Source organism: Heteronotia binoei, chromosome 1 (genome assembly GCF_032191835.1).
Source record: "Heteronotia binoei isolate CCM8104 ecotype False Entrance Well chromosome 1, APGP_CSIRO_Hbin_v1, whole genome shotgun sequence".
In the NCBI taxonomy this organism is placed as follows: Eukaryota; Metazoa; Chordata; class Lepidosauria; order Squamata; family Gekkonidae; genus Heteronotia; species Heteronotia binoei.
The window spans coordinates 165,027,708-165,055,213 of NC_083223.1; the positions used below are offsets into that span (position 1 = coordinate 165,027,708).

General features: G+C 38.9%; 1 protein-coding gene across 3 annotated transcripts in view; it reads right to left on the reverse strand.

Moving 5' to 3' along the window:
* AKT3 (AKT serine/threonine kinase 3) overlaps window positions 1–27,506 on the reverse strand; it is a 340,649-nt gene that overhangs the window by 291,763 nt on the left and 21,380 nt on the right. For all 3 annotated transcript variants that reach the window (XM_060243709.1, XM_060243690.1, XM_060243700.1), the window contains exons 2-3: window positions 21,137–21,240; window positions 11,602–11,747 (exon numbers count right to left, since the gene is read on the reverse strand). In XM_060243709.1, the coding sequence (XP_060099692.1) occupies window positions 11,602–11,647 (46 nt within the window). In that variant the 5' untranslated portion in view covers window positions 11,648–11,747; window positions 21,137–21,240. The remainder of the gene's footprint in view (window positions 1–11,601; window positions 11,748–21,136; window positions 21,241–27,506) is intronic.

The window sequence follows — 27,506 nt, forward strand, 5'->3', positions numbered from 1 at the left end:
TTCACCTTCATTTTTCTTAATTTCATTTTGAATGTCCAAAAGCTGTTTATCTTTTGCTCTCTTATCTTTATTATTCAGTGTTATTAATATTCCTCTCATTACTGCTTTATAAGCATCCCACACCGTCTGAAATTCTATATCTTCTTTATCATTTATTTGGAAGAAAGCTTTAGTTTCATTTTCTAGAGATGTCACTATTTCTTTATTCTGTAGTAAATCTTCATTTATTCTCCATCTTCTCAACTTTTTAGACAATTTTGTAATCCACATTACTGGGTTATGGTCAGCTTCTATTTTGGGTACAATCTCTATCTTCTTTATTATAAGTCTCAAGTCTTTGGTACCCCACAACATGTCGATTCTAGAAAAAGAATTATGTCTGCTTGAAAAAAAGGTATAGTCCTGTACTTCAGGATTGAACTTCCTCCATATATCCTCCAAATTTTCTTGTTTAACCAGCTCAAAAAATGATTTTGGCAATTTCCCTTCTTTATCTATTTTTTTCTTCCCAGATCTATCAAGTGTATTCTGAATAGTTCCATTAAAATCCCCCATCAACAAAATTTGCTCATAAGTCACTTCATCAAGATGTTGCGTAATATTTTTAAAGAAAGTGTCCTTTACACCATTTGGTGCATAAAGTCCCACCAGCAAAGTTTTTTTAGCATTCAATAAAATTTCCATTGCGATCTACCTTCCATCTTTATCTTTAAAAACCAATTTCGATCTAATTATTTTTAATATAAAAAATTACTCCTCTCTTCTTCTGTTCAGCCAATGTATAAAATTCTAGTCCCAATTGCTTATTCCATAAAAATTTATAATCCTTTTGTCTGATATGCACTTCTTGTAAACAAACTATATTACAGTTTTGTTTTTTTATCCAATGAAATATTCCCCTTCTTTTTGTGGTGAATTTAGTCCATTTATATTCCAAGATATTAATTTGTAATCCATCATGGTGCAAATTCTTTATTTTCTCCATAAAATCTACGCAGTTCCTGTGTGTTTGTAATTGTAATCCTTTTCCCTTGAAGTTCAAAGCTCAAACCTTCAGGTATTATCCATCTGTATCTCATTCCATTGTCACGTAATTTTTCTGTCAGTTTTTTGTATGTATTCCTGTCATTTAACACTTGTCTTGGAAACTCTTTCTTAATTCTTATCCTACTGCCTCCCACTATCAATGTTTTTTCAAAAATTTTTGTTCATGGTTTTTCCCACCATTTCTTTTGTCATAAATCTTATGACCACATCTCTTGGCAGATAGTTCTTTTTTGCATAGAGTGAATTCACTCTATACATATAATCATACATATTTCTATTCCCTTCAGGATCTTCCTCCAAAAATTCTGCAATTATTTTTATTATGTATTCTTTCAAATCAGATTCTTCATCTTCTGGTACACCTCTCAGACGAATCTGTGTCTCCATCAACTTGCAGTCATGTATTATCACCTTTTCTTGTAATTTTAATAAGGTGGAATCATGTGTTTTCACTCTCTCTTCCACCTCCTGTACTTTTTTTGTTATTATTACAATCTCATCTCTAAGATTCTCTATCTCTTTTTTTAATTCTTTTTTTTGAGTCCTCAATATCTTTTCTTATTTCTTTTTTAGAGGCAGTTATCATTTCTTTCACCCCCTTCATTATCCTGGCTTCCACTGCATCTAATTGGGCTTGCATTTTCTCCATCGAACCAGACCTAGTACAAATTTGCATCGGACCTGACATATAAAAAAGTGTTAGTATTGATTCTGCCTTTACACAGTTTGACAGCTATAATATGACAGCAGGTGATCTAGCTGGCAGGCTAGGTCACTGTGACCTTATCTAGAAGCCGGTTCTAGCCGGTGGAGGACAGGTGGAAAGTACCTGCTGAGTCAGCATGACTGTGGACTGCCAGGATTGGCTGATGGAACTATATATGGACTGCACTACCAGTGCACAGGTCTCTCTTTGAGGAGTCACATGCTGGTGGAGCACTTTGATCCTAAGGTTGATGTATAGAACTGCACTAGTGGACACGTTGTATATATTCTGTAAATACACTGTTTTAGCACTAGCTGCAGGTGTCTGGCTCACTTCTTTACTGGGGCTCACCGTTGTACATATCACACCGCTCACTCTGCAAACACCCGCACCGACAAAAAGATCAAGAATTTTTATCTCGCCAAATTAAATTTGGACCATCAGGTTTAATAGAGTGAAGCTTGCCCTTTTCAATGAACCCAATTTCTCCGTCCTCTGAGCCTCCCAGGCTCAGATATTAATGTTTAAAGTTTTTCTTTTCCCCAAAATGGCGGACGCAACTTTTGCTTCACTTTAAAAAATATCCTTCTTTTCCCTTAATCCAATTCAAATTTTCTTCACCACTGTCCAATAGTCCTTATTTTAAAATTATCAACTCAATTAACTCCACCATTTTTAATGTCCCTGTCACTTTAAATACGTTGTTAAAACTTTGTCCTCCCAACAAAGGCCACCGATGTTTCTCTCTGATATTATAATCCTAGAGTAGGCTGTTTGCTTCTCTTGCTTCCTTCTTCTTCCTCTGGTACTTTCTGCTTTTCCTGCCACCAAATCTCGTTTCACTGGTAGAGAAATCTTGCAATGTCTGACGTACTTCCTGTGTTGACTGTGAGTGCTGCAGATATATGACGATGGTGCTACTTCCTCAACCACAGATAGACAAAACAATAAATTCCTTTCTCCTTTTAGCACTGTCTTTTAAATTTACAAAGTTCAAATCTAGCCCCTTTTCTTCTCCTCCTTTCAGGCTTCCATTATATCCAACTCCCACCTTTTAATTTTGTTTTGTTTAGCTTTAATTAGTCCCAGAATGAAAAGATAGAGATCAATACCTTTTTTTGTAGTTTATCCAAATCGACACCAGTCTTCTGTAGATTAGATGTTTAAAGTTGTAAAAAAACTCGAATCCTGTAGAGCTTAAGTCAAATAAATGACTCTGGAAACTTCTGTAGATGATGAATATGCAACTTCTCTCCGGAGATCCCTCAAAGCCTCAAAGGAGCCCCCTCCGGAACTCCCTTTCAGCCAAGGTAAGTCTCCTCAAAGTATCTGTGCATATCTTGGACAATTCTCTAGCTGAGAAAAGTAGGTAGAAGGCATTAGTTTGCCTTTTACTACCCTGAACAGAAGTGCCAGCCTGCCCCCGTTAAGGAAAGAAGCTCAGCTCGCCATTTTCTGATCCCAGAAGTCAGGATGAAGAGATTGATTTGAAACGATATATAATAAGAATTGCAGAATTTTTGGAGGAAGATCCTGAAGGAACTAGAAGCATGTATGACTATATGTATAGAGTGAACTCATTATATGCCAAGAAAAATAATCTACCAAGAGATGTGGTTATAAGATATATGACAAAAGAAATGGTGGGAAAAATCTTCAATAAAAATTTTGAAAAGACATTGATAGTGGGAGGCAGCAGAATAAGAATCATGAAAGAATTGCCAAGACAGGTGATAAATGACAGAAAAGCATACTAAAAATTGACCGAAAAACTACGTAACAATGAAATGAGGTATAGATGGATAATACCTGAAGGTCTGAGCTTTGAGCTGCAAGGAAAAAGGATTACACTTACAAACACACAGGAACTGCATAGGTTTTATGAAGAACATAAAGAATTTGTACCATGATGGATTACAAATTATTATCTTGGAATGTAAATGGACTAAATTCACCACAAAAAAAAGGCAACGTTTCATTGGATTAAAAAGCAAAATTGTAATATAGTTTGTTTACAAGAAGTGCATATCAAACAAAAGGATTACAAATTTTTATGGGATAAACAACTGGAACTAGAATTTTATTCATTGGCTAGACAAAAGAAAGGGGGAGTGATCTTCAATATTAAGCAAGAATTGGAGCCGAAATTAGTGTTTAAAAATAAAGATGGAAGATTTGTAGCGGTAGAAATAATATTAAATGCAAAAAAAGTTGTTTTGGGGACTGTATGCATCAAATGGTGCAAAGGATGCTTTTTTAAAAGACATTTTACAACAATGTGATGAACTGATTTATGACCAAGTTTTGATAATTGGGGACTTTAATGGAACAATTAAGAACACACTGGATAGGTCTGGGGGGGAAAAATAATAAGGAAGGAAAATTGCCAAAGTCGTCTTTGAATGGTCAAACAAGAAAATTTGGAGGATATATGGAGGAAATTTAATCCTGAAGTGCGGGACTATACCTTTTTTTCAGCAAGACATAAAACTTTTTCCAGAATTGACATGTTGTGGGGCACTAAAGACTTAGGCCTTATAACAAAAAAAATAGAGATTTTACCTAAAATTGGGACTGACCATAACCCAATAATGTGGGTTACAAAATTATCTAAGAAGTTGAGAAGATGGAGATTGAATGAAGATTTACTACAGAATAAAGAAATAGTGACATCTCTAGAAAATGAAACTGAAGCTTTCTTCCAAATAAACGATAAAGAGGATATAGAATTTCAGACAGTCTGGAATACTTATAAAGCAGTAATGAGAGGAATATTGATTACATTGAATAACAAAGATAAGAGAGCAAAAGAAACACAGATGTTGGACATTCAAAATAAAACAAAGAAAAAAGAAGGGGAACTGAGAAAAAGGCCAGGGAAAAAGAAAATTATAAGGGAGATTACAATATTACAAAGCAAATGAGACATTTGTTAAATAAAGAACTAGAATGGAATCTGAAAAGACTGCAGCAGAAATCTTTCAAAGCAGCAAACAAACCCGGAAAATATTTGGCCCGGCAACTGGAGAAAAAGAGAGAAAGTAAAATTATTAATAAAATTGTGGTGGATGGAAGAGAGGTGGTAGATCAAGAAGGAATAAAAATGAAATAAAAATAAAAAATGAAAATGAAACTAAAGCCTTCTTCCAAATAAACGATAAATTGTGGTGGATGGAAGAGAGGTGGTAGATCAAGAAGGAATAAAAAGAGAATTCTTTAAGTATTATGCCAAATTATTTAAAGTTAAATAAGTTTATGTTAAAATAAGGAAAGAAAAGATGGATGAGTAGTTACAAAAGATAAAAATAGCACCCTTAGCAGAAAATATGCAAAAAGTTTTGAACGATCCAATTGAAAAAATAGAAATTGAAGCAGCAATTAATGCAATGAAAAATGGAAAAGCACCTGGGCCAGATGTATACACAGCTAAATTTTTTAAAACCCTCAAAGAGGAGTTAATCCCAAAACTTCAGAAATTGATTAATTTGATAAGAACAAAAGGGACAATACCAAATACGTGGAAGGAAGCTGTTATTTCGTTGGTTCCAAAGGAAGATAGAGATGTTACGAATGTAAAAAATTATAGACCAATTTCATTATTAAATAATGACTATAAAATATATACAAGAATATTGGCAGAACGGTTTAAACAATATTTGATAAACTTTATAAAGGTAGATCAAGCGGATTTCTTCCCAAAAGACAAATAAGAGACAACATCAGAATTGTTGTAAATATTGTAGAATATTATGAAAGACATCCAGAAAAGGAAGTAGCATTATTCTTTGCGGACGCAGAGAAAGCATTTGACAATTTAAATTGAGATTTTATGTTTGTAGTAATGGAGAAAATGGAGCTGGGAGAAAGCTTTATAAGAATGATAAAAGCAATATATACTGAACAACGTGCAAGGCTATGTATAAATGCTGATCTTACAGAAGACATGATAATTAGTAAAGGTACAAGACAAGGTTGTCCACTTTCCCCACTGTTGTTTATAATGACTCTTGAAATATTACTGATGCAAATTCAAGAAGATAAAGAAATAGAAGGATTAAAAGTAAAAGGATTTACTTACAAATACAGAGCATTTGCAGATGATATAATGATTATAAATGAAAACCCAAACGAGTCACACCTTTGTTGTTAGCCAAAATACAAGAACATAGGGAGTTGGCAAGACTTTGTATTAATAAAGAAAAATCAAAACTTCTATGTAAAAATATGCAAATAAATAAGCAACAAGAATTGCAGAGACTAACGGGCTGTGAAGTTACCGCCAAGGTAAAATATTTGGGTGTAGAGATACCAATGAAGAATATTGATTTGTTCAAAAATAATTATGAGAAGTTATGGCTTAAAATGGATGAAGATATGTTAAAGTGGAATAAACTTAATTTGTCACTGTTGGGTAGAATAGCCGCAATTAAAATGAATATTCTACCAAGAATAATGCATTTGTTTCCAACTATTCCGATTGTGAAAAACAGTAACAATTTAATAGATGGCAAAGAAAAATTTCAGAGTTTGTGTGGGCGGGGAAGAAACCAAGAATTAAAATGAAAATTTTAACAGATGCAGAAGAGAGAGGCGGATTTCAATTACCAGACTTAAAATTATATCATGAAGCAGTTTGCTTAGTATGGATAAAAGAATGGATAATGTTGTTAAACAAAAAACTCTTAGCGTTGGAAGGTCATGGAAATAAATTTGGCTGGCACGCTTATATGTATTATGGGGGGGGGGGGAAGATAGACTTTTTTTCTCTCACCATTATATAAGAAACAGCTTGCTAAATACATGGATGAAATATAAGAAATATGGAGATGAGAGAAAACCGTTATGGATAGTGCCAGCAGAAGTGATAAAAATAACAGCTGAGACGGGTGAAGAAAAGTGGTTGTCATATAATCAACTATTAAAAATACAAAGCGGGGAAGGAGAGTTGAAAACTGCTGAGGAGCTGAATTATAAGTATGACTGGTTTCAAATGCAACAAATAAAGAGTTTGTTGGAAAATGATCTTAAAACTGAAGGAATAAGACGAGAACAAACGGAAATGGAAAAGTTCTGCTTGGAGATAATGAAAAATTAATTTCGCAAATTTTTAAGTTACTTTTAAAATGGTCTACAGAAGATGAAGTAGTGAAATCTCAAATGATTAAGTGGACAATTAATGTAAATAAAGAAATACAGATGGAAACTTGGGGAATTTGTGGAAGAACTCTATGAAGCTTTCAATGTGTCATAGTATTAAAGAGAACTGTTTTAAAATGATGTATAGATGATATATGACTCCTAAGAAATTGGCAAAGATGAATAATAAGATGCCAGACAGATGTTGGAAATGTAAAAAACATGAAGGTTCTTTCTACCATATGTTGTGGACTTGTGAAAGAGCAAAAAAGAATTGGCAGATGATTCAACAAGAAATTTCTAGGATCTTGGGATATGAATTTAAGAAAGTTGCGGAGACTTTTCTGTTGGGATTACAAATGGAAAAATTTCCAAAGGAAGATAGAACTATAATTTGGTACTTGCTTCCAGCTGCTAGGACATTATATGCGCAGTTGTGGAAGCAAAAAAAAATACCAGAGAAATGGGATTGGATTGTAAAAGTTATGACATGGAGTGAAATGGACAAATTGACAAGAATTTTTAAGATGGAGTGGAAAAAGTTCAGAAGATATGTAGAAAAAGAGTGGAAAATAAAAGGACATTGGACAATTTTTGATAATGACTAAGTCTTAGAAAAAAGAATATTAATTTTTGTTTTTATTAGTTAAGGGCACCTTTAAACATTAGTACTTTAAGTAAATAACACCGACGGGGGTCAAGTAACGGGGGGGGGGGGTAGAAAGTAATATATGGGATAGATAAAAGAAGTTATTAATGATGCAATATAATTTGTTACCATATGTTACCAAATAAAATTGTTTTAACAAAAAAAAAAGATAATATTGCTGTCTTTTCTGATAGTTGGGAACAACATCTGGAGCATGTGCAAAATGTGCTTCAGCGTATTAAGAAGGCCAATTTAACCATCAAGCTGTCTAAGTGTCAGTTTGGGTTGGCTACAGTGGATTATCTGGGACACAGAGTGGGATCTGGAACCATCAAGCCTCTGCAGCAGGCCAAAGTGCAGTGTATTGTTGACTGGCCAATACCTACTACAAAGAAACAAGTTCAAGCCTACTTAGGATTGATAGGTTATTATAGAATATTTGTGGCCCATTTTAGTACTCTGGCAGTTCCCCTTACTGAGTTGTGCAGCAAAAGTTTGCCTACTAAAGTGAAGTGGACATCAGAATGTCAGAAAGCCTTTGAGGGCCTGAAACGTGCTTTATCACCTGCTCTGCAGGCTCCTGACCCTACCCAACCATATGTGGTTCAAATGGATGCTTCTCATACTGGAATTGGATGTGTGCTCTTGCAAAAGGGTGCTGATGGGGAGCTGCATCCTATAGTGTTTTTGAGTAAAAAGCTTTTGCCAAGAGAGAGACATTTGTCTACTATTGAGAATAATAATAATAATAAATTTTAGCTCTTGTGTGGTCTCTCACAAAGCTTCGTAGTTATTTGTGGGGGCAGAAGTTTGACCTTCAAACTGATCATTCACTTTTATGTTGGTTGGATAGGATAAAAAATTCTAATCAAAAATTACTTAGATGGAGTTTAACTTTACAAGATTTTAATTTGGTTGTGACCCATTTATTTGGAAAGGCTAATAAGGTTGCTGATGCCCTTTCTAGAGTGTATTCGAGTGATGATTAAAAATGTAACCGCTTTTTGTATGGGAGCCTGAAAACATTGAAGATATATTCGTATGCTCTGGTGTTGGAAAATATGGAAATTGACTGTTTTATTTGTATAGTTAGATGAAAATTTTGAGTTAAACAACTCTAAATTTCAGCTTGAAGGGAAAGGTGTAATGAAGATTTCTTTTAAAGGGTATTGTGGATTTTTAAAAATCTAATTATGTACATATATCTGGTGGTTTTGTTTCTGGGCTGCTTACCATTTTTTATTCTTCCAGCAGTGTTTTGGTTATGTGTGACCTTGGAAGGAGTTGTTCTAATCTCCTTCTAATTATTGGTTACTCTCAGCTGCACTAGGAGAGTCAGCTTGGGTTGATTGGTTCTTCCAGGATGCCCATTTTTGGTATGTCATTAGCCAGCTGAGGGGGATTTATACTGTTTCCCAAAACCATTTTATTTATTATTGTTTTCTTGGCAAAAAACCGTCCTGTTTACTGGCTGGTGATTATGGGTGCTATGTAAGTAATATTAGTTAGTTATATTTTATAACGTTGCTATTTTGTTTTCACCAATCTATTCTGAAACAGCCTGCCAGCTCAATAAAGAAATATTTTTGCTTATCTTTTGAGTTGCGTTGCCTTGTCTGCCACTGTAAAGAAAACACCTTGCTCTGCCTCAGGGTGGGGGAGTATAGGTTGTTTACAATCATAATGCCCCTGTATAAATCGATGGTGCAACCTCATTTGGAGTACTGTGTACAATTCTGGTCACCACACCTCAAAAAAGATATCATAGCACTGGAAAAAGTGCAGAAAAGAGCAACTACAATGACTAAAGGGTTGGAACACTTTCCCTATGAATAAAGGTTAAAATGCTTGGGGATCTTTAGCTTGGAGAAACGTCAGCTGCGGAGTGACATGATAGAGGTTTACAAGATTATGCATGGGATAGAGAACATAAGAACATAAGAGAAGCCATGTTAGATCAGGCCAATGGCCCATCCAGTCCAACATTCTGTGTCACACAGCGGCCAAATATATATATATATATATATATATATATATATATATATATATATATATATATATATATATATATACACACACACACATACACACTGTGGCTAATAGCCACTGATGGACCTCTGCTCCATATTTTTATCTAACCCCCTCTTGAAGGTGGCCATGCTTGTGGCCTCCACCACCTCCTGTGGCAGTCAATTCCACATGTTAATCACCCTTTGGGTGAAGAAGTACTTCCTTTTATCCGTTTTAACCTGTCTGCTCAGCAATTTCATCGAATGCCCACGAGTTCTCGTATTGTGAGAAAGGGAGAAAAGTACTTCTTTCTCTACTTTCTCCATCCCATGCATTATCTTGTAAACCTCTATCATGTCACCCCTCAGTCGACGTTTCTCCAAGCTAAAGAGCCCTAAGCGTTTCAACCTTTCTTCATAGGGAAGGTGTTCCAGCCCTTTAATCATTCTAGTTGCCCTTTTCTGAACTTTCTCCAATGCTATAATATCCTTTTTGAGGTGCGGCGACCAGAACTGCACACAGTACTCCAAATGAGACCGCACCATCGATTTATACAGGGGCATTATGATACTGGCTGATTTGTTTTCAATTCCCTCCCTAATAATTCCCAGCATGGCATTGGCCTTTTTTATTGCAAACGCACACTGTCTTGACATTTTCAGTGAATTATCTACCATGACCCCAAGATCTCTCTCTTGGTCAGTCTCTGCCAGTTCACACCCCATCAACTTGTATTTGTAGCTGGGATTCTTGGCCCCAATGTGCATTACTTTGCACTTGGCCACATTGAACCGCATCTGCCACGTTGACGCCCACTCACCCAGCCTCAACAGATCCCTTTGGAGTTCCTCACAATCCTCTCTGGTTCTCACCACCCTGAACAATTTAGTGTCATCCGCAAATTTGGCCACTTCACTGCTCACTCCCAACAGTGAGAAGGTAGAGGAAGACACACTTTTCTCCCTTTCTCACAATACGAGAACTCGTGGACATTCAATGAGATTGCTGAGCAGGTTTTATCAGGTTAGAACTGATAAAAGGAAGTACTTCTTCACCCAAAGGGTGATTAACGCATGGAATGCACTGCCACATGAGGTGGTGACGGCTGCCAGCATAGACAGCTTCAAGAAGGGATTAGGTAAACATATGGAGCAGAAATCCATCAGCAGCTATTAGCCACAGCGCATTGTTGGAACTCTCTGTCTGGGGCAGTAATGCTCTGTATTCTTGGTGCTGGGGGGGGCACAGTGAGGAGGGCTTCTAGTGTCCTGACCCCACTGATGGCCCTCCTGATGGCACCTGGTTTTGGGGCCACTGTGTGACACAGAGTGTTGGACTGGATGGGCCACTGCCCTGATCCAACGTGGCTTCTCTTATGTTTTTAAACCTGCCCTAACCCACAATCTGTTTGTGTTAATTCCATCAAATATCAGCAATACCTACAGAAACTGTAAAAAAAGATTGATTATAACAGACTATTTTTAATCAGATGATGGACAAGAAAATAAGAATTTCTAACTTAGTTCTCTCTTATCAAAAATCTCATTCATTTCCATTCACAATTCTGATTTATTTAGCAGCAAATATAGTTTAAATTTAAAAGAAATATTCAGGATAGTTATGATTATAGAAATTTTGTTGGATTCTTCTCACACACATACCTTTTTAAAAAGGAGGCACAATTATAATCTCTCACTCTGGCCATAGCATAATTTCCACCTATTCCAAAATTTACTTAAATGAGCCAAAAAACAGAATAGGTTCTGAATACTGTACATGTCCCAGAAGATTCATGCTGTTAAAGTTATGTGGCATGTTAATAAGTTACTGAGAAAGGAAAGGGATACAGTTACAGAATTCAGTGTGCTTGTTTATATATGTAGCATTGAACACTCTGCTCTTAAGCACTCTATCTAAAACTATTTCAAGATTAAAATCTTCTTGATACTCATTAATATCCTTTCTTCTATAAATTGGTAAAAACAAAATCATGGCAAAAAAGTAAAGCCTTTTTTCTTACAATAGAATATATTTTGTTTCATTTAATACTTACCCCTTTTCTGAACCCAGCCTTCTTTCACAATTGAAACATCGCTCATGATGGCTTCACGCTGACCCCTCAAACTCACAAAGACAGTATTTTGCAGTATCAGGGTTTCAGTTCACTTCTGGCTTTTCAGGATCTAGAGACAAATCAATCTGCAAACATAAATAAACAAAAATTACCTTTCCTCGTGTGTTTTCTTCCCTGGCATCCAAATCCCCAACCCTCAAAATACTAATTTTAAAAATTAAAAGTGAAGACAAGATTGCTTAAGCTTTGTCATAGGTTTTGACAACAAACTAAACTCATCCTTGCAATTACTTACTAATGATGAGGAAATCAGTATATAAATATAGCAAAGATATATTGTTGCACAGAGATCTTTGCTGACTCAGCAAAACTGACTGATCCACAAGTATAATCAGTTTCCTGTTAAAGCTGCAAAACATAAAATTGATTGATTCAAAAGATGTCCTTAAACCTACCAGGAGGTGGGACAGGAAGGCTGAGTTTGAAAGGTAGTTAATGCCTTCCTGAGGGATGAGGCAGTTGCCCCAGCCTTGAAACAAGCTGTGGTACACCCACTTCTCAAGAAGTCTAACCTGGACCCAGGAGATCTCAGTAACTATTAAACACATCCAAATGTTCCATTCTTGAGCAAGGAGACTGAGCACGTGGTGGCTGGATAACTTCAAGCATTCCTGGAGGAGACAAAGAAATTGTGTAGATCCTTTCCAATTTGGTTTTAGGCCTAGTTATGGAGCTGACATAGCTTTAATCACTCTGATGGATTACTTGTGCTGGGAGAGAGGGAGATTATGTTGATTCTCCCAGACCTCTCAGCAACTTTCAATATCATTGATCAGGGTAGCCTTCAGGATTGCTTTTCCATGCTGGGATTGAGAGACATCATTCTTTGGTGCTTACAGTTCTACCTGGAGGGTAAATTTCAGATGGTGTAGCTGGGCACTGTTTTTCAGCCCCTTGGCCTCTGGCCCATGGGGTCCTACGAAGTTCCATTTGTCCCCAATGCTTTTTAACATCTGCATGAAAGTGCCAGGTGAGATAACCTGGAGACTCCAGCTGGGCTGCTACCAATACATGGAAGATACTTGGCTCTTTCTCTCACTTCCAGCTGACTCCTGGAAGGCTGCAGAAACCCTGTACTGATGCCTGGAAGCAGCTTTGGAGTGGATACTGGCTAGTAAACTGAAGCCTGATGCCAACAAGATAAAAGTGCTTCTGGTGAACAGAACAGCTGACCCAGGATCTAAGGTGTCATTCATTCCAGAAGGGAATGCACTCCTTTTGAAGGAAGAGATCCATTGTCTGGAAGTATCCAGACCTCCTGTTGGACAAGCAGGTAGCAGCCATAACCAGGAGTATCTTTTACCAGCTTTGATTGGTTACCCAGCTGCAGCCTTTCCAGGGCAAGAAAGATCTGGCCACTGTGTTACATGTCCTGCTTACGTCTAGATCATATTACAGCAATGTGTTCTATGGATCTGCTCCTGAAAGATGTTTGGAAGCTGCAATTGGTATAGAAAGCTGCAGCCAGGATCATTAGGCACATATCATTACAGTCTTGGCTCATCAACACTGGCTTCTAATTGTTTCCAGTCACAAGTCAAAGTACTAAAACTGATACTTAAAGCCCTATATGGTTTGGAAAGGACTGCCTACTCCCATGTGAACTTACCCAACCGCTGCAGTCATACATTGAGGCCATGCTTTGGAGGCCCCCACCTTCTGAAATTAGGTAGGTGGCTACCTGAGAGAGGGCCTTCTGCATGTGTAACTCTCTCCCCAGGGAAATTCACCTGTCCCCTTTTGTTGCCATCTTCCACCAGCAGCTAAAGACTTTTAGCAATGCTTGGCATTCTCTCAGTGACCCCTCCCTCCCCAGTGTCATAACTGTTGTTTTTATCTTTTGCACTTATTGTAAGATCTCATTTCAAGTCGTTTTAATTATGTATTTGTTTGTTGGTTTTTGTGACTTTTAAAATGAGATTTCAATTTGTATGTTTCATTTGTTAGCCACCTCAGTAGCCCTATGAGAACAATAAAGATTACATTTAAAAAAAATGATGGGACTGTGGAAGAAAACTGCCATTGACAATGGCCATGATCACTGTCTCCTCTGCCTCCAGGAGGCCTGTAACACCAATTCGCATAAACACTGCTTCATCTTAACCAGGCAAGCTAGATGTAACTAGTAATCTTGTCTCTAATCCCCAAATTCAGTAAAGTTTTTACCAGACAGTTTAATGTTCAGCACTTTTGCAAGGGAGATACTCTGGAGTTCCATTTTAAGAATGTGAAGATGAAGAACACACTGCAAAAACTTCCACACCCACAGATAAAGAAGAGGCAGAACAAGCTGACTTTATCATTGCCACCCCCGAATGCTACCCAGCCTGTGATCGCTACCTTTGATCTTACACAGGAACCTCCTTAGATCATATTCAATCCCCAGCAAAAGCGGGTCACTCCTGAGCTGATTTTGGAGGCCATCCAGGACAAACTGCCTCTAGTGCACACACCTAGACTGGAGTGCTACTCTCTATTGTAGGGCCAGCTGAAAGATTCCACTGAAGAAGCTCATGGAGCTGCTTAATCCCCAAAGATTTCAACCTCACTGATTAGGGAATTTATCTTGCTATAGATAAGCATCATTCAGAGCCTCATGTATCAGCTCTCAACAACATCAATATCACTTCCATTTTCATCATGGCCATTAGGATATATACCCATGTCACAGAATCACAGAGTTGAAAGGGACCTCCAGAGTCATCTAGTTCAACCCCCTGCACAATGTCAACCTTGTGACCACCACTACTCCTGAACACCATCTTTGGCCCACTTTCAACATTCAGTGAAGCAGTATTCTTGTTGTCCTGTTACTTTTCTTGGTGCTACTCTCCCTTCTATTGATCTCAATGACATCAGTAACCATATCAATCACTGTTGTCATGACATCTATCCTGAAGATACCATTCCCATCCCAGAGATCTCTTTCTCCAGATCAGAGACGTCAGCCTCAATCCTGATCTCACTTTCAGAGTTTATATGAGTCATGACACAGAGACTTCTGCCAAACCCAGACCTTCAGCAACAATCTTATGGGCCCCTAACAACTCACTAACCCCTACAATGATGCCACCACCTGTACCTCCTATGGTCATTCAACCTCCAACTGCATTTCAACCCCAAACTGAGACGCTACAAGTCACTGCCCATCATACACAGCAGCAGCCAACATTAGTAATCTCAGATAACACTGATTACTCTCACCAGCTGTCACAGCTACCTCCTCCTGTGCCACAAGATTGTCAGTCCTCTATCCCTCTTCATTAATCTTCAGATGCTCCAGATCTTCAACTGTCTAATTCTGAGGATAACTCTGACTGGACTTCCAATCTTTCTCTCAGTTAGTCTTTTCCCCTGTCTTCTTTCTCTCTCTCTCTCTCTGTCATTTTATGTAGAACAACTCTTGTGCATAGTGGCTGCCTTGGAAACTCAGATGAAAAAACAATAGCCACTTAAACCAGATTCAATATGAAGAGTCCTATATTCTGATGGTCACCAATTAGTGGCCCTCTTGCCAGCCTTACGAGTCCTGGAGACGATCAAAGGTTCATGGGATAAGCCATCTTCCATTCTTCTCATCTGTTGTAAAATGGGCATCTCCATATTTAGTCTAAAGCAGCATTTCCCAATGGCAGGGTTGCAACCCAGCACCGGGCCACACAGGCCTCAATGCCGGGTCGCATGGCCTCCTGCTGACGTCCCCCCTGGCCAGGGGAAGTCAAGGGACCCAGCTGCACTTGCCTCCCGCCATGCCTCCCCTCTTTTTTCTCTGTCTATTTGTTTCCAACCCTCCCCCTCCCCCTCTTCCTTCCTTCCTGTCAATTTTTCTTTTACCCTATTTGCTTTATTTCCCACTTGCCCACTCATTCATTCATTATTTCTATCAGAATGTCTTTTTCCCTATTTGCTTTATTTCCCACTCCCCCTCTCTTTCTATCAGTCAGTCTTTTCTTCTGTCTGTCTGTCTTCCTTCCTTCCTTGCTGGGGTGGGGGGTGGGGAAGAAGCTTGAAATGCCCTGCCATTTCATGTTTTTCCAGGCTGCAATTTCATTTTCTTTCTTTCTCTCTTTCTGTCAGTCAGTCTCTTCCCCTGTCTTCCTTCTCTCTCTCTCTCTCTCTCTCTTTCTGTCAGTCGGTCTTTTCCCCTATCTTCCTTCCTTCTTTCTCTCTCTCTTTCTCTGTCTTTTCCCCGGTCTTCTTTCTCTCTCTCTCTCTTTCTGTCATTCTTTTCCTCTGTCGCCTTCCTACCTTCTTTGCCATTGCTAATCTGAGTAGACCAGGGGAGGGAGGGGGAAAGCTTGAAATGCCCTGCCATTTCATGTTTTCCCAGACTGCCATTTCATGTTTTTCCAGGCTGAGAGCATTTGATATTTTTGGTTTTCTGCTGTGTGATCCTTGTGCTTTTTCTTGATGTTTTCTTTTTAGAATTCCGTTGCAAAATCCCACTATTCTCCTACCTTTCCTAAACAAAATATTGCAAGAGTTTTAAGTATGTTTGTACATCATTTCCTGTCTACCGGCTCCACCCCCAAAGTCTTCTAACTCCACCCCCAAATTTAAGTAGGTCATGAAGGAGAAGTATAAAAATAACCAGACCACAGGGGGGGAGAGGTTGAGAAACCCTGGTCTAAAGGAAGACAACCCTGAATGTAAGATAATGCCCCCCCCCAAAAAAAAAGTTATACCCAAAATGTTTATAGTAATGGGACCTAACTGTAACTTCTATGCAAATTTAAGATGACACCCTCCTTTTTTTATTTGATGACATTCCTAAGAGGGAAAAAACTAGTCCTAGATTTGAGTAAATACTGGAGATTGCAAATGGAGGTCTGTTCCTTCCTCTCCACACATTCTCCACAATAATAACTGGGTTATTGTTGAAGCTGCTCTTTGGAAGACACAACAGCTATCACATTCTGACCCCACCAACAAAGAAGGCAGGACCTTTAAAACTGCCAACTATCAAGCATGCTTCTCATGATATCAGCTATTCTGATACCATGAAAAACATATTTCTTCAATATCCCCAGCCCTTGAACATCTTCCTCAGCAGCTCTGCTCCATGGCCCTCACCTTCAAAGATGAGGCCTTCTTGTTTCCCTAAGCAACAGATGCATACTGCTAAACATTTGGGGAAACCAGCATGAGACACAGGGCCACAGCTATAGCTGTCCACTGCCATGCATGACAGCAGTCCTTCTCTTTGGCACCAGCCATGAGGTTGAGGACTGAAGGCTTCCCCTTTTCAGTGGTGAAGACCACTTCAGTGCCAAAACAGAAGAGCCTCAACTAACAGCATTACTGCCTGATCCACCCTTCCTTAACTGCCACCAGAACAAGATTACATCTCCTTCCTCTCTAAGGTTATATTCAATTTTATCTCAAACAAGCTATCACTGTACCTACCGTTTTTCTTTACAACATGAATGATGCAGAAAGTGAAGGACCTTAAATTCCCTCAATGACATAAACTGCATTTTTTCATTCATATGTCTTTACAGTGTATGTCAGTGGTCATAAGAGACAACCGTGTCTTCTCAAAAGCTAAGTTGCTAGATTTCGCTATTGAACTTTGCTACCAGTTGGCATACAAAGCACCATCTCCTTGGCCTAAAACACACTCTGTCAGGTCTATAGCAGCCCAGATCTCATTCCCTGAATGGTTACATGAACATAGCCCATAACCTTCATAAAACATTATGCACTTCATGTGAGAGTTCACAGACATCCTTCTGTTGCAGAAAAATTTCTGACTGATCCCTTTATGAAAACATCCCATGAGAGATTTAAGTCATTTTACACTATTTGAAGCACTTGAAAACTTACTTGATGCCTATAAGCTTGTAGAATTAACTTTTAGTAGAATCTAGGTCAGAGATAGAGAGTTCATTTCAGGAGAATTTAGAAGGTAGGAAAGTATTTGGCTGGGAAGATGTTTGTTAAATGGAAGTGGGAAGAATCAGGTAAGAGAGGAAGTTCTTTGGGCACTTCACTCTATCTTCTCCTAGAAGCACATGGACCCCCCCCCCTCAGGTAAGCAAGCTTACCAGTCTTCACCCATCTGTGCAATGTACAGAGACCACAAAGAAGTAAAACAGGATGTTTGCTTGTTAGTGTTATTCTTCAAGCAGTCATTCATGCACCTGTCCTCTTTCCCCAGTAAAGGTAATAAATTATATAGGCAGCATCCTCAGCTTGGACAGAACTGAATGGGACAGGCATGGATCCTCCCCTTTGGGCATGTGCAGAGGTGATTTGCACACACTTTTGTAGCTATAGAAGTGTATGAGATCAGTTTCTAGACAGGAGCAGAACCCATCAGTGTGAGCTCACAGATCACTACTTGAAGAACAATGGTTACAGATAAGCAACCTGATCTTACTTGATAGAAACATTGTTTTTTAAAGTATGCTTTATTAGGAACAATTAATTTATCATAAGTGTATATTATACTCTATTTCCATTTCCTTAGGCAGCACTGAATAACTTTTTCACTGCTTAGGGTCACAGGATGAGTGATCTGTAGCTCTTCGTACAGGTCAACTCCCTATGAATTCTACATGATCTCTTGGGGCACTTGTTATGAGAAATGAAGAAGAAAGAAGAGGACTCCCATTCTATAGTCACTCCACAGGTTCCGTATTAGCTACCAGGCTCAATTCAAGTTATTGGCTATCACATACAAAGTTCTTCATGGAAGGTCCCTTGATACACGCAAGATCATCATTCTCCCTGCACTCTGCCATGACAGCTTTGCTCATCTGAGCAGGTCTTTTGATGGTGCCACCATATAAATGGGCAAAATCAACAACCGTCCCTACACATGCATTTTCTGTTGTGGCTCCCACCTTATGGAATGGCTTGCCTAATGAGGTTAGGAAGGCCCCTGCCATTCCATAAAGCATGTAAAACTGAATTTATTCAGAAGGGCTTTTTTATACAGATAATCTGGGTGTAGCACTGCAATTAAATGATTCAGAAAGATGCTTTGTAATGGGACAGGCACTGTGGACTACACTACAGGGGAGACAGAGAGACTATACTACAGTATGTACTGTCTGTTGATTTAAGTATGCACCTGCTATGTAATTTCTGTATCATTTAACTTTGTTTCAGATTTCTACTTGTTTTTAGATTTTTGCAGTCCAAATCCTACTGCATTATTTATTGCATGTCCCATCCTGTTAATCATATTAACTTATACTGTATAATCCACCTTGGATCTCAATGAGAAAGATTAACATAAAATAAATAAAACTAAATATACCCTGCTTTTCTTGACAGGGATGACCCAAAACAGCTTACATTATTCTCCACTCCTGTATTCTACCCTTAGAAGAAACCTGTGAGGTAAATTAGGCTAACAGTAAGTAACTAGCACAAGGTCATACAGCAAGTTTTCATGTCAGATGAAGGATTACAACCTGAGTCACCCAGATTCTAGTACTACTTATTGTTTAGATGTGATATGACTAATTCAGTTCAGCACTACTATGACTTTTACTGTGTGTGACAATAATACTCTATCGAACAGATCAATAAAACTGACTTAATATCTAGATTTACTTACACCCTTTACTACAATGACCTGGAGGCAGGCATGGATTATTTTTTATAATTCAGGGTGCTACAAGCAGTTCAACAGCAGAATCTTACTTGTGGTGTATACATTCTTTGCTGTCAACTCTGATAAGCAGGAACTGCAGGTTATTATATTGTTTCTGGATAATGCTGACTGCATGGAATGGATTAGAGGTATGATTAAGTCCAAATTAAATACGCTTCTGTTTACAGAAGCACTGATGTTTTATGCCTTTTATTTTTCCTAAGGTTGATTTAGATGCCTTCTGGGGCAGCCGTTTTCTCCCTTTTTTCTAGTTAGATGTTTAGCCTGGGTATTCTCCACAGAGCTCATGGTGCTGTGAATTATTTATTTTTTAGATAATTTCTATACTGACTCACCAGAATGTAACGTTCCTGCCTGTTCAGATCAGTGGTCCATTTAGTCCAGCTCCCTGTTTCATAAAGTGACAAACCAGTTGCCCTGGAGGACCAACAAATAAAGTATAAAGGCCAAGGATGTCCCCTGAGACTGCCTCCTAACACTGAATTTCAGAGGTTTACTGCCTCAGGATATGGAGATTCCCTTTAGTCACCAAGGCAGAAGGCACTGGACCTATCCTCCATGAAACTGTCTAACCTCCTTCTAAAGTTACTACATCAACTGGCAGCAAATTTCACAATTTAATTACTCACTGAGTAAAAAAGTACATCCTTCTGTCTATCCCATACCTATCGCCCATCAACTTTATTAGGTGCCCCTGAGTTCTAGAATTATGGGGGGAAAGCAAAAGCTCTCTCTCTCCACTTCTCTGCCCCATGCATGATTTTATAAACCTTTACCAGAGAGCCCACTTCAGGTAGCTTACAAAGAAAAACATAACAGAAACCTAAAGCACCACATTAAGACAAACAATTAACAAACTATTAAAAACAGCATGAAACATTGAGAAGCTTAAAACAAGTCTCAAAACAGTTCTCAGGCTAGAAGCAGGCTATTAAAAAGAAGTTAAAAAATAGCAACTCCTAACAGAGTAGGGTAAGTGCTAGACGAGCCTCAAGGAGAAGGCATTCCACGTGTAAGGTGGTACTGCCGGGGGAGGGGGGGGAAGAGAATCTCTGGTCACTTCGCTATTTGCCTCCAAAAGCAGGATACAGAAGCTTGTGATAAAGATCTAAGTTGGTAGGCTGGACAGTACTGAAGGAAACACTGGTCCCAAGCCTTCTAGACTCTTAAAAAAAACTGCACTGGAATCTTACCCATCTTATTCTAGGCTCCTTCAGACAATGTACAGGGTTTGTCTCCAATGTCTACTATGTAGGATCCTAACCCCATGTTTTAATATGGAGTTAGGATATTTGAAGGTGGGAAGATGTCTGAAGTGTCACTGGATAGAAAAATTGCTGAATCTGACAGAGCACACTGTAGAGAACATAAGAAACCTATTAGGTACCAGTGATAGTGGTAAAGGAGCAACACTTCCTGCTACCACTATGTCATCTGAACTGCACCCTGCTCATAATTTAGAATAATCTGGAAGCTGACAACTCGTGTGGAGAATCAAAATGTTTTTAAATGACTACTAGCTGCAACATTGTTGCTGGTAAAATCTCTCAAATATACTCTGAACTGTGTGCCAGTTTGGGAACAGACCATATACTAAAAGTTTGGTTCTTTGGACCATCTGGTCCTTTGTTCATGTATAGTTTCAGCTTAGTATCCTGGGAACAAGCCAGGATTCTAGGTATAACAAAGGCCACCGTGTTTAGACCAGACCCTTATCCTTCTAGATTGTAAGATCTCACAAGGACAAGATGAGGGGGCTTTGATGGAAGTGTTATTCAGCATCTATTTTAAAAGTCCTCTTTTGATATAGGCCAATTTCAAACTTACCTTTCATGATGAAGATAACTGAAAGGCTGGTGGCAGAGAAAACTGTACAGTCTTCTGAATAATTCATCTGCTCTTGATCCTTTTCAGTATGGTTTCAGACCTGGCTATGGAACAGAGATAGTTTTGGTTACTCTGGTGAACAATCCCTGTAAATTCACAAGGGAAATCCTTGTCAGTGCTTCTTCATCTCTTGGAAGCTTCAACACTGTTGACCAGGAATGGGAAAAAGAATACCAACTGGGAAGCTCTTTAGTGGTTTAACTCTTTCCAGTCAGATTGTGTTAAAAAGTTGTGGTCAAGCTTTTAAGTCTGTAACATGAGACTTAACAAGTAGGGTTCCGCATTATCCCCCAGTGCTTTTTAGTATCTGTATAAGACCATCAATGAGAGTAGCCAAAGCTTTAAAATGGAATATATCAACAGGTTGACCACCGCTACCTATATATTTCTTAGAGTAACACTCAAGAGACTGTTCTAGGCCACTGTCTCTGTCACGCTCAGAGAGCTGAAATTAAATTCAGATGTAACAGAGATTATGCTGGTCGGTAAGGTATATATTATGGAAGTCATGCTGTGAATCTGTTGCAGGTTATTGCCTTTTTTAGACTCAGCCAGCCTGGCCATGGTGATTCATGCTATAATAACCTCAAGATTCCACTACTGCAACACTTGACAACAAAAAACTCAATACCTGACTATGAAGATTACTCTTGAAGACAGCTCAAACTTCAGCTGATCCAAAGGAAAACAGCTTGGTTGAAATGAATGGGCTTAGACTGGAGTAACTCTCCTTAGGATTGCACTGTAATTTATCCAAGCCTCTATACTCTTACAATGTCCACCGTAAGACAGCATTATTTGCTTCCAAGCTAAATTCAAGCAGCTGGTTCTTACTTTCAATGTCCTTCATAATCTGGAACCCACATACTCAAAAGGCCATCTCTCCCAACATGAACCTGCATAGCAACACCACTGAGGAAATCAGTGACTCAAATCTATTTCCTTGTGCAGGGAGGTAAAATATGCCTAGTCTTTTCTTTTTTTCTATGATGGATCCTACACTATGAAAAAATTTAAGAGGTCCCCAACTCTGTTTTTTTATAAAAGGCAGAGTTGTTTACGGAGGTATCTGAGGACAGCTAGCAGCTGATAATTATTCTGCTTTTTTATTACTGTGTTTCACCTTTCCTTTATTTATTTACTTTGTGATTGTGTGAAAATAGCATTAATAATATTTTTAGCAGCTTTGAGTCCTTCCTAAAGAAAAACAGCAGGAATTGTTTTAAATTGATAAATTTATTTCCATAAATCAGTGACAATAAGAGAAAATGACTGGCACAAGACCATCCAATGATCTTTGCAGCAGAGCAAGTATTTGAACCTGGGTCTCCTCAGTCGTGGTCCAACATTCTAATGACCATACTGTAAGAACATAAGAGAAGCCATGTTAGATCAGGCCAATGGCCCATCCAGTCCAACATTCTGTGTCACACAGTAGCCAAATATATAAATATATAAAAATATATAAATATATATAAATATATATATATATATATATATATATATATATATATATATATATATATATATATATATATATATATATATATATATATATATATGGGGGGGGGGCAAATACATACACATATATATATATATGTGTGTGTGTGTGTGTGTATACACACACTGTGGCTAATAGCCACTGATGGACCTCTGCTCCATATTTTTATCTAACCCCCTCTTGAAGGTGGCTATGCTTGTAGCCGCCACCACCTCCTGTGGCAGTGAATTCCACATGTTAATTACCCTTTGGGTGAGGAAGTACTTCCTTTTAACCGTTTTAACCTGACTGCTCAGCAATTTCATCGAATGCCCATGAGTTCTTGTATTGTGAGAAAGGAAGAAAAGTACTTCTTTCTCTACTTTCTCCATTCCCATGCATTATCTTTCAAACCTCTATCATGTCACCCCGCAGTCGACGTTTCTCCAAGCTAAAGAGCCCCAAGCGTTTTAACCTTTCTTCATATGGAAAGTGTTCCAACCTTTTAATCATTCTAGTTGCCCTTTTCTGGACTTTTTCCAATGCTATACTATCCTTTTTGAGGTGCAGTGACCAGAATTGCACACAGTATTCCAAATGAGACCGCACCATCGATTTATACAGGAGAATTATGATACTGGCTGATTTGTTTTCAATTCCCTTCCTAATAATTCCCAGCATGCAGTTGGCCCTTCTTATTGCAATCGCACACTGTCTTGACATTTTCAGTGAGTTCTCTACCACCACCCCAAGATCTCTCTCTTGGTCAGTCTTTGCCAGTTCACACCCCATCAACTTGTATTTGTAGCTGGGATTCTTGGCCCCAATGTGCATTACTTTGAACCTCATCTGCCACGTTGACGCCCACTCATCCAGCCTCAACAGATCCCTTTGGAGTGCCCCACAAGCCTCTCTAGTTCTCACCACCCTGAACAATTTAGTGTCATCTGCAAACTTGGCCACTTCACTGCTCACTCCCAACTCCAAATCATTTATGAACAAGTTAAAGAGCATGGAACCCAGTACTGAGCCTTGTGGCACCCCATTGCTTACCGTCCTCCACTGCGAAGACTGCCCATTTATACTCACTCTCTGCTTCCTATTAATTAGCCAGTTTTTGATCCACAAGAGGACCTATCCTTTTACTCCATGACTCTTGAGCTTTCTAAGGAGCCTTTGATGAGGAACTTTATCAAAAGCTTTCTGGAAGTCAAGGTAAACAACATCTATTGGGTCTCCTTTGTCCACATGTTTGTTCACCCCCTCAAATAAATGCAGCAGGTTAGTGAGGCAAGATCTTCTCTTACAGAACCCATGCTGAGTCTTCCTCAATAACCTGTCTTCCTCAATAACCCGTGTTATCAATGTGCCTACTCATTCTGTCATTGATAATGGTTTCTACCAACTTTCCCGGTATTGAAGTCAGACTGACTGGCCTGTAATTTCCTGGATCTCCTCTGGAACCCTTTTTAAAGATGGGGATGACATTTGCTACCTTCCAGTCCTCAGGAACGGAGGCAGTTTTCAATGAAAGATTACATATTTTTGTCAGAAGATCCACAAGTTCAACTTTTAATTCTTTCAGAACTCTTGGATGTATGCCATCCGGACCTGGTGACTTATTAGTTTTTAATTCATCACCTCAATCTGACTCAGGTCTTTCAACACCCCTTCCAAAATTAGTGGTTCTGGAGTGGGCAAACGCTTCTCGTCTTCCACAGTGAAGGTGGAGGCAAAAAATGCATTCAGCTTCTCAGCCATTTCCCTATCCTCCTTCAGTAATCCTTTGACCCCTTGGTCATCCAAGGGCCCCACTGCCTCCCTGGCTGCTTTCCTGCTTCTAATATATTTGAAGAAATTTTTATTGTTGGTCTTTATGTTTTTTGCAATATGCTCCTCATAGTCCCTTTTTGCCTGCCTGATCACAGTCTTGCAGTTGATTTGCCATAGCCTGTATTCCCTTTTATTAATCTCACTTGGACTAGCTTTCCACTGCTTAAATGAGTCCTTCTTACCTTTTATAGCTTTCTTAACTTGTGGTATATATTTTATCTGAGCTTCTAGGATTGTAGTTTTAAATAGTCTCCAAGCTTCCCCAAGGGTTTTGACCGTATTTACCTTTCCTTTCAGTTTCCTCTTCATGTGCCTCCTCATCTCAGATAATTTACCCCTTTTAAAGTTAAACGTGGTTGTGCTGGTCTTTTGGGGCAACTCTATTTATACGAATGGTGAAATCAATAACATTATGGTCACTGCTCCCAAGCGGTGCGATCACTTTTACATCTCTCACCAAGTCTTGGACATTACTTAGGACCAAATCCAGGATCGCCCCACCCCTGGTAGGTTCTGGAGACCATCTGCTCCATAGCACAGTCACTGATATCATCAGGAAACTCAATCTCTTTCTCTCGACCAGAACACATATTGACCCAATCAATCTGCGGGTATTTAAAATCACCTATTACGACACAGTTTTTACGTTTAGCCGCTATCTTTAATCCTTCCATCATATTATAATCGTCCTCTATCTTTTGATTTGGTGGGCGATAACAAACTCCCATAGTTAAATTTCCTTTTGGGCCCTCTATTTCAACCCAAAGCATTTCTAGAAGGGAATCTAATTCTCTGACCTCAGTCTTACTGGACCTTATACCCTCTCTGACATACAGAGCCACCCCACCTCCAACCCTTCCCTCCCTATCCTTCCGATATAACTTATATCCAGGAATCACCATGTCCCACTGATTCTCCTCATTCCATCAAGTTTCTGAAATTCCCACGTCTATGTTTTCTCCCAATACTAAACATTCCAACTCACCAATTTTACTTCGAACACTTCTAGCATTTGCATACAAACATCTATAATTTCTCAGGCAAGCTAGGCCTGCAACATTCCTCCTGCCACCTCGAGACTTTGGCAGACAGTCCATACTGTTTGTCACCATCTCAGTGGACAACTCTGATCCATTACCCGGAAGAAAAGTAACAGCTATACCAGCTCTCCATTGTTAATACCAAATACATTTGTAATTATTTATAGCCCACCTTTCTCAGTCAAACTAAGGCATTTATGCTTTCAAAATATACTACTACTTTAAGAATATAAAAGTATATGTCTGATTTTTAAAAAATATTATATAGCAGCTGTAAAACAAGTTTAATGGAGAAGGAGAGGAGAAAAGTGTTAAACTCATCTCCCCAGCACTGCAATCTACACACACCCCCGTCTACAGCAGGCTGTGGGGGAACCAATCACTGGTTATAGATATCCAGTGTAGCATGCAGTTTGGCTCCAAGAGTAAGCTTGCTTACAAATAGTTCTTGCTCAAAGACGTTATCTAGATAGCATCTCATTTTCTGTTGGAATCCATCAAGAATATACTTATTCTCAGAAATCTTATAATCACAAGAGAAACTTATCTCTGTGTTATTTTATATGAAGGAATTTAAAAATTGGCTTCCTTGTTGGGCTATTGCCCTTGTTAATGTTTCCTCTCCAAGTAGATGGGGGCAAGTACCAAAAAAACACATTTTTTAAAAAAAGAAGGTATTGTTTCAGTCATTCAAGGTGATGGCGTGCTGGTATTACACCCCTTTACAACTTCATCACATTAATCATCGAATGGGGACAGAGCGTTGGAGAAAGTACAAAGAAACAGGAACTTATCACTCCTCGTGGTCTTGCACCAAACTGCAGCCCTTTTGGCAAATGGTTTATAGCAGGGGTCCCTGACCTTTTTGGCACCATGGACTGGGTTCTGTGGAAGACAATTTTTCTATGGACAGGGAGGGGGGGATGGTATTGAGATAATACAACTGTGCTCTCTATTTCTATTAGTTTGGTGTGGTGGTTAAGTGTGCAGACTCTTATCTGGGAGAACCGGGTTTGTTTTCCCACTCCTCCACTTGCAGTTGCTAGAATGGCCTTGGGTTAGCCATAGCTCTCACAGAGTTGTCCTTGAAATGGCAACTGCTCTATAAGAGCTCTCTCAGCCCCACCCACCTCAGAGGGTGTCTGTTAAGGGGGAGGAAGGAAAAGAGATTGTGAGCCACTCTGAGACTCTGAAGTTCGGAGTGGGATCATTTGTTACACACTGACTCAGTCAGCTTTAAGCTGCTCTTCACCACAACTTCACTCAGCCAGACACACTCTCAACTGCTAACTCTTCTCAACAGCTCTCTTCCAACTGTCTCTTATTAACATTCTGTCAGCTCCTACTGGCCACTCTTAGGAAGAGGGAGAACCTAACATGTTTGCCACAGGTATTTTAAAAATGTATTTATATTATTTATAGTCTGTCCTTCTCACTGAGACTCAATGCCTTTTACAACACATACATCAATAGAATCTATAGGTTAAGGAGACATCTAGAAAACAATGTAACAGTTCTAGGATAGCAGAAATCTGAAACAAGGAATAAGTACTAAACCTGTTAATGCAAGAAATGGTGTTATATAAGTAGTGCAAGATAAATATACAACAGATAATGCATATTAGTAGTGCAGTCCACAGTCCTGATCCATCTGTTGTATTCCTGAATCATTCTGAAGTGACAATAGGAATGGCCTACCCTGAGTAAAACATAATAGAGCTTCCTCCAGAGAAGATAACCTGCTTCACCAAACAGTACTCTATTCCACACTGCTGCTACTTGTGCCTCTCCTTTAGTGCAATGCAGAAAACCTGAAAACACCATGCCTAAACAACTCCCAGCACTGTGGCTATCATGATCAAGGAAGAGGGTTACCTCACTCCATCACTCCACCATCACTTAGAGAACTTTGACAGTAAGGAAATAAGTCCAGGCTCCAAGCCAGGGGTGTCAAACA